Source organism: Clytia hemisphaerica, unplaced genomic scaffold (genome assembly GCF_902728285.1).
Source record: "Clytia hemisphaerica strain Z4C2 unplaced genomic scaffold, Clytia hemisphaerica genome assembly, whole genome shotgun sequence".
Lineage (NCBI taxonomy): Eukaryota > Metazoa > Cnidaria > Hydrozoa > Leptothecata > Clytiidae > Clytia > Clytia hemisphaerica.
In genome coordinates this window covers 2096202-2103702 of record NW_027103262.1, presented here as the reverse complement: position 1 = coordinate 2103702, position 7501 = coordinate 2096202, and the positions used below count along the sequence as shown (strand labels likewise).

The following is a 7501-nucleotide window of genomic DNA, read 5'->3' as shown; positions in this document are numbered from 1 at the left end:
CGCATGCGTTTTTAAAACAGCTGTGAAATTATTGTCTCGCTTAACGAAGTAAATCAATTTAACAGCTCTAAGCATAATGTGGCATAATGAACATGGATAAATGAGACGAACATTGAAATGATAGGGGAATGACGTCATAAACAATACAAAAGTGATGAATACAATAGACTACTTAAGGCTGTTATACATTTTATTTGATCTGCAACTTTTGCCATTATTAGTCAGTACATAACACATGATCAAAGCAAAAGTAAAGCGTAGACCCTAGAGAAAAAAGTTACACTTTGAGGAAGGGGATGGGATATAGCCTGAAAAAAATTTAAAATCTCTCCTATTCAGACAAAATGTAAGGAAAACTAATGAGTTTATAAAGGTAAGCGAGTCAAACATTTACTTTCGATTTCAAAAACGAGATTTGACTTGTATATCTACACTGTTAAAATCGCCCTCAGGCGATCGAAAAATAAAAAATATATTTAGATTTTGATATTTGTTGTTAAGAGGCTTGTTGATATATCCTCGTTAATGTTCAGGTCTTTCTTACACAGAAGACTGATCTGCTACCACGTAGACAGATACCTACAGCTTTGCAAAAACCAATGGATAGCTTTTGCCTCATCCAAGTGATTACTTCACTGTATGGCTTGTCCTGTTTGCTTGCCATCATTTCGGCCAAACGCGAAATAAATTTTGTACATTCACGTCCCATGCCACCAGTCGCAGAGAAGACCAAAGGTCAACCTCGTCCCCGTGTATCCCAGGCTTTATTTACGTTACTGATTGACGCCAGAGAATTATTATCTAGCGCTATCAGTAAGCATCAAAAAGCTGATAATGCGCAGGGAACGAGGTTGGGACCAAAGGTGGTGAACGATCCATGTTCAATCTCTAACACACGTTGGTTGTATGCTCTCTTTCTTTTCCCGTTCGTTTGAATCAAAACACTTCTTGAGGTCCTGAGAGACATGTCGTTTTGCAAGTGGGTTAAAAAACCCTTATGTCGAAGAATGCAGACTGACCTGTCTGCCAGAAACCTCTGGCGTGGATGTCCAAGCGTGCTTCGTCCCCAGTGATTGCACTGACTTCATGTAGATCTTCACCAGTCAGGGGATGGAGGGCGGGTTCGATTACTACATCTTTACAGATGGTTTTAAGCATCAATGCAATGGTGTTTCGAAGTTCATTGTGTCGTAATGACACAAATCCCCCCTTTTGCATGATAGAGCATGTTGTAAATCGAACGGGCTGCCACATTCACAAAGTGTTGGTAGTCGTTTAAGTTGGTACCCATAACAAATGCGAATGAGGTCCCAGAAAAGCTCCTTGTTAAGCTCATAGCCTTCATCCGCAATTGGAAGAAGCGTTAGCCAACTTGAGGCCCCTTTGACACATGCAAGGTCATTCAGCTTAAGGAGATCTGGTGACATTTGATCTCTTAAGTTTGATAGGGCTTCATTCTGGGCTTTTCTTTTGGCTGATTTTAAGCCGTGTTTGATCTTTTTCACCTCATTTGCATCGAGGGGTAAATCACTTCGAAAAAAGCGTACGAAATGATTTTTGATTTTTGATTTTTTTGTGATTTTTTGATTTTTTCTGTGATTTTTTGATTTTTTTTGTGATTTTTTTGTGATTTTTTGATTTTTTTTTTTTTTTTTGTGATTTTTTTTGTGATTTTTGATTTTTTTGTGATTTTTTTTTGGATTTTTTTTTGATTTTTCTGTGATTTTTTGTGGATTTTTTTTTTGATTTTTTTGTGATTTTTTTGTGATTTTTTGATTTTTTGTGATTTCTTTTTTGATTTTTTGATTTTTTTCTGTGATTTTTTTGTGATTTCTTTTTGATTTTTTGATTTTTTTCTGTGATTTTTTTTGTGATTTTTGTGATTTTTTGTGCTTTTTTTGTGATTTTGATTTTTTTGTGATTTTTTGTGATTTTTTTTTTGTGATTTTTTTGTTTTTTTTGAGGTTTTTGATTTTTTTGTGATTTTTTTGTTGATTTTTTGATTTTTTTTTTTTGTGATTTTTTTTTTTTTTCTTTTGATTTTTTGATTTTTTCTGTGATTTTTTTCTGTGATTTCTTTTGATTTTTTGATTTTTTTCTGTGATTTTTTGATTTTTGTGATTTTTGTGGATTTTTGTGATTTTTGTGATTTGATTTTTCTGTGATTTTTTTTGTGATTTTTTGATTTTTTTTTTGTGATTTTTCTGTGATTTTTTGATTTTTTTTTTTTTGTGATTTTTTGATTTTTTTGTGATTTTTTTGTGATTTTTGATTTTTTTTGTGATTTTTTTGTGATTTTTCTAAGAAGTGTACGAGATTTTTTCGAGTAATTTACCCCTCGATTTGCATCATCAAGAGGGATTCTCTGGTTGATGATGTTACGAGCTAGGTGGTTTGTGAGCTTTTGTGAATTTTCATATTCACCTGTTGACTTTTCAATCATTGAGTTTAAAGCCCGAAGGGCTAGAGTTCAATCTCTAACCTTTCTATCTCAGGCAAGAAAAAGTGAAGCCTTAAAAAATGCGCCACGCATTTTTGACGACAGATTGAATCTAGCAATTCCTTTGTTTACGATTGATATTTTTTTCTAAATTTAGCGGTAAATTTTCAAGAGCAGCCACCGGCTAGGAAGTATGAAATATCAGTTCCTGAGGTTCCTTTCTCCTGGAAAAAAATTATCTGTTCTATATCATGGGCTCTCCTGGATTTTATCATCTGTTCTGGTAAAAAATGGAACTCCTGGAAAATGTATGTCTGTTTTCTAATGCTCCTGGAAAAAATATAACAGCTAGAGCTATTCGCTAGAAAATGAGACCTTATTTAAGGAAATTATGAAGCTCTTTGGAAAAAAATATGGCATCTGGTTGTGTTTTTCACAATTGAGCTCCTGGATTTTTTGAACAGATTGTCCGCTGGAAAATTGTATGTATTCTTCCTTAAAATGAGCTCCTGGATTTTAAGAACAGATGTTTTTAAGGCGACCCCTGGATTTTGCCTGGGTGTTTTGAGAAAAGTCTCTCCTAGATTTATCCATAAATTCTACTCTCCTGGGAAAAAAGAACAGATATTTAAAAAAAATCTGCCGGCGGCTGCTCTTGAATTTTAGTTCCAATCTGTCATTTGTGTAAAAACCAGGCGAGCCGCTCAAGGCCGCGCAACTTTGGTAGGATTAGTTGGCTTCAAATCCTACCAAAAGGAGATTGACTTCTAGCCCTTCGGGCTTATACTTCATTGTTCTCAATCCCAGCCCAAGCAAAATCTTTGGTCGGAGCTTTTTGAACATTCAACTTTTTTTCTAAGCGCGCGTTGCGTTTTTATGACGTAATCTTTTCTTATAGCAAAAATGTCATAAAAACGCAGCGCGCGCTTGGAAAAAAAGTAGAATGTACAGTTGACGCTTTCAGCCCTTGCCGCCGACAAAAAATTTTCCCACGCTTACCTAACTCCTACGCTCACTTTTCCCGCGTGATACCGTTCCAGCCCGACTGGCGTGCCAGTCTACGCGCGCAAGAGTGGAGACCGGCCTTTATTTTATCTTATTTTATCTTTACCTTCACCCAGGAGCCATTGTGGAAGACGGTGCACGGGCTGACATCAGTGCTATGGGGTTCTGGACTAGAGGCCAGAGAGCATTTTTTGACGTACGGGTATTCAATGCCTATGCTCAAAGGTACTCTAGGAAGAGCCCCCAAAGCATGTTTGATGTCAATGAGAAAGAGAAAAAGCGCCAATATAACGAAAGAATTATTCGTGTCGAAGGTGGCTCCTTTACCCCATTGATTTTTACCACAAATGGGGGGTCAGGAAGAGAGGCTCAGATCTTTATCAAGGCTTTAGCCTTACTTATGTCTGAGAAAAGGGATGAACTTCTTTCAATGACACTGAACTTTATCAGAACAAAACTTTCCTTTGCACTGATTCGATCTACTGTGCTTTGTGTCAGAGGAAGTAAGACTCCAAAGAAAGCACCTGACCAATCAATGGACATTCAAATGACAGAAGCTATAGGCTATATTTGATTTTTTTTTTTTTCTAGATATTTTCTTGTAAAATTTCACATCATATAACTTTTCTATACTGTGCTTTGTTAGTATCACATTTTTCTCTATTCCGCTAAGGAGTAACATTTTCATTGATTTATAAAGAATATATTTTATCTTTAGAATCTTTTTCTTTATTTTATCTGGCACCCAGATGGTGAAATTTTCTTCCGACACGCTCTGAAGGTCGGGAAAATTGGCCCGCTCCCTCTAGAGCTTTAGCGTGGGCGGCCGCCAATCCGCCATCGGAATATCAGATATTCCACTTTGACGATTTTCGAAAAATAGAAGCCTTTCAAGTGTCCTGCCGCAATTTTGATTATTTTGCTATTGCATGCAGGAGCTTCAAAAATTTAGAATGACGTCAGAAAATCAAATGTTTTGGAGCCCGGAAACCTGGGCTCAAAACATTCGAAAAAGTCGCAAAGTGGAATAGACGTTAATTGTGTAGAAAAAACGCAGGTGTATAGACTAGGGGGTACTTGGCGCCAAAATAACATAGGGCGAGCCATAAGGGTCCCTTTTTTAAGCATTTTAAACCCTGGAAAGTCTCTGAAAGGCAAGACACTGAATAAAATTACCCTGGGTACCAGCAGAGGCCAAGTTTTCAAAGAGAAAATATATATTTGTTCAAGCTGTGATACACAAGGTAGATCTTGCCTTTCAGAGACTTTCCAGGGTTTAATTCTACTAGAATTAAATCAAGATGAAATTCAGCTTCAGATCAAGCGTGATTTATTTTTAGATCTGCTATATCATTTTCACTTTGAAAATAAGATTGTCCCTGAACTTTATTCTGGAACTCCCTCTGACTGACATCTCTGATATTTTTTTTAATAACCAGTATACCGGGGGGGGGGGTACTCCTTCTTGCAGACCGACTGGGGTGTACCACTGAAGTTCGAAAAATGGACCCTACGTTTTTTTTTGAAAAATGTGACCCTAGAATAAAGTTTTAACTTTTTAGCCAAAATCTCCAAAAAAACGACCTTACGACGTACGAGAGACTGATTTTTCTATCTTGGTGTTTTTCAACCTCGTCCCCATGACGATTTTGCTTTTTATATATAGGTTGTAGCCCATCGGATGGAACGACCATCAAAATTATAAAAAAAGTGAGAATCAGGCGCGGGGAACGAGGTTGGGTGTTTTTGCGACCCTACGTGGGACTGTTGGAGGTGAAAAAAGGTACCCTGACCAGTGGGACATCCCTGTAACCCTTTTTGCCCAATACCCCCCTCCCTGGGACAGTATATTTTTGCTGAGGTTTGACTATTCTTTTTTAGTACCTACCCTAGAGCCACAAATTGAGGCATTTTCGTATCGTCTCTCTTTACATACTTTGACCCTTAACCATGCTTAAATGAATGCTCTTAGTTTTTGGTGTTTTTGAGCCTCATAATTATTGTTTTATATATGCTGGAACGCTGGAAGAGAAAATTCATAAGCAAAACTTTTAAATTTGCTATATTTTCCTAAAATTTAAGAAACAAGTTTTTTACTTGAATAATAGCCAAGAAAGAAAAGGTAAATTATATTCAGATCTTGAAACACTCAGTAATTAGAATTAAAAAAGTCTTTTCTGTGACAAAATAAATTTTGTGTCCATGATTTGAAGTTTGAAATGGATTATCAGTAGGATAAGGGCTTTTAAAATATGCATTAGGGAAATAAGGAAGACATTAGAGACAAGACAAGCGGGAGGGGGTAGTGAGCAAACTCACATTCAGCAAGTCACAGACTTGCACTTTGGATATACAAGTAGATTTGTTTTTTAAGTAGATTGGAGGCCCTAAAGAGGGCCAAGTCAAAAGTTGTTGTCGTTGTTGGTTGGTGAAGATTGGAAGCATTTCAATTTGATGCAAAAGTTGACTGGATATTGATTTTGATATTGGGTGAGAGTCCAATTTCTTCTCTGTGCTTGTGTTTTGTTGTTTGCAGTTCTGGGTACTTGAGATGACCATCATCTTTTCATTTTTGTTTCATGTAAGTTGTGATCCTTTGATGATGGCTGTATCTCAATACAATAATTCCATATACAATAAAAAATAACTAAATACAATATCCAGTTCAAAAATTTACAAACATTTTTCTTTTGCATCAAATATCTACGCCTCAAAAACAGCCTCAGAATCCTTATTGACAAGCTTTCAAAGTTGAATAGTGCTCCTTTTAACTAAAAAATTGTTAATAATGCTACTGAAATCTATGAATTTATAAGGTAGCTAGATACAAATGTTGTTCAAGATTGTTCTTCTTTGATGCTCTTTAAGAATCTATACAACAATCTTTCAAAAGTCACTTCATTCAATGTCAGGCTTAAAAGCAGATTCTGAGGCAACTCTACTCAAATAAACAGTTTCAAAACAAGTATATGTACCTAAATACAGGTTAAAAATTATAAAAAACTATGTACTATAAAATAGAGTTTCACCGGGCTGTCGTTGTGTCCTAAATTTATATAAACTAAAAATAAAAGTCTAAAATGTCTGTCAAAAAAGTATCGTAGAAAAAAAGTAAATCTCTTTTATACATATACACAAAAAATGTTCACAAGAAGTTCCACAATCAAGCTTTGAAAAACACAACTTATGTATGTTATGATCAGTTTAGATACCTTACAGCTAGATTGCTCAAGCTAATTCAACTAATATGATTTCGAGCTCAAGGCTTGATTGCGAAACAAAATATCACCTATTTCTACAAATAAATCGTTTCCAATTCTCCGTAATTCATAAAATTATTTACAAACGCAAATTTCCACTGCATTTTAACGTTCAGAACTAGCTAGGTTTACATAATATTCTAGCTTTATAAAACCCATCTGAAAGAAAAATTGAAAAACTTCTAAAATTGAAATGTTAAACGTTTAAAATGTAAAAAGATGTGTATCCAAAATTCATTCTGGAATACACAAAACTAATAAAAGAATATCAAAGTAAAGTGTTGCAAGTTCATGAGACTTTGAGCAACTGTCTCAAGTGTGAGGACATTTCATTCAAATTTTGCTCTCCTCGAGAAGTACCAAGCCAACTCATAGGTGGGGTTGGTAATAATGTTGCTGGTGGTGGACTGTTGAATTTTGCCCCAGCATATGGTAATGTTCCTTCGTCTTCTGAATCAGATGAGGACCAACTTGCTCTCGATTGAATCAGTACAGGTGAGCTCCTCTCAAAACTACACTCAAATGATTTATATGATGGGGAAGGGGAGTCCCTTTCATGAACAGTTTTTGATGGACTTCTTCGTCCTTCTCGTTTGTTTCTTCGATTGTGATGGTTAATTCTTCCAGTCATTTTGGATGTATGTAATCATCAACTATTCAGGATAACAAATTCCTTCTTTTTCTGCCTCAAACGCCAGCCACTCAAAAGTTTTTGGCTAAGATGGTAACATTCACCTCCACAGGCTTTCTGATGTTTTAGATGGTTCGAAATGAAAATTTTCGCCTTTATTCATCA

The 7501-nt window shown here is 35.8% G+C and overlaps 1 protein-coding gene across 1 annotated transcript; it reads right to left on the bottom strand.

The window, feature by feature from the left end:
• Positions 1-6994: 6994 nt before the first annotated feature.
• LOC136799583 (proline-rich nuclear receptor coactivator 2-like) lies at positions 6995-7336 on the bottom strand. Its single transcript, XM_067056308.1, has one exon. The coding sequence runs from the start codon at positions 7334-7336 to the stop codon at positions 6995-6997; it is 342 nt and encodes a 113-aa protein (XP_066912409.1).
• Between the last annotated feature and the right edge of the window lie 165 nt (positions 7337-7501).

Bases quoted from the DNA above. Each gene is read 5' to 3' on its own strand.
- LOC136799583 (XM_067056308.1), bottom strand. From the start codon at position 7,336: ATGACTGGAAGAATTAACCATCACAATCGAAGAAACAAACGAGAAGGA.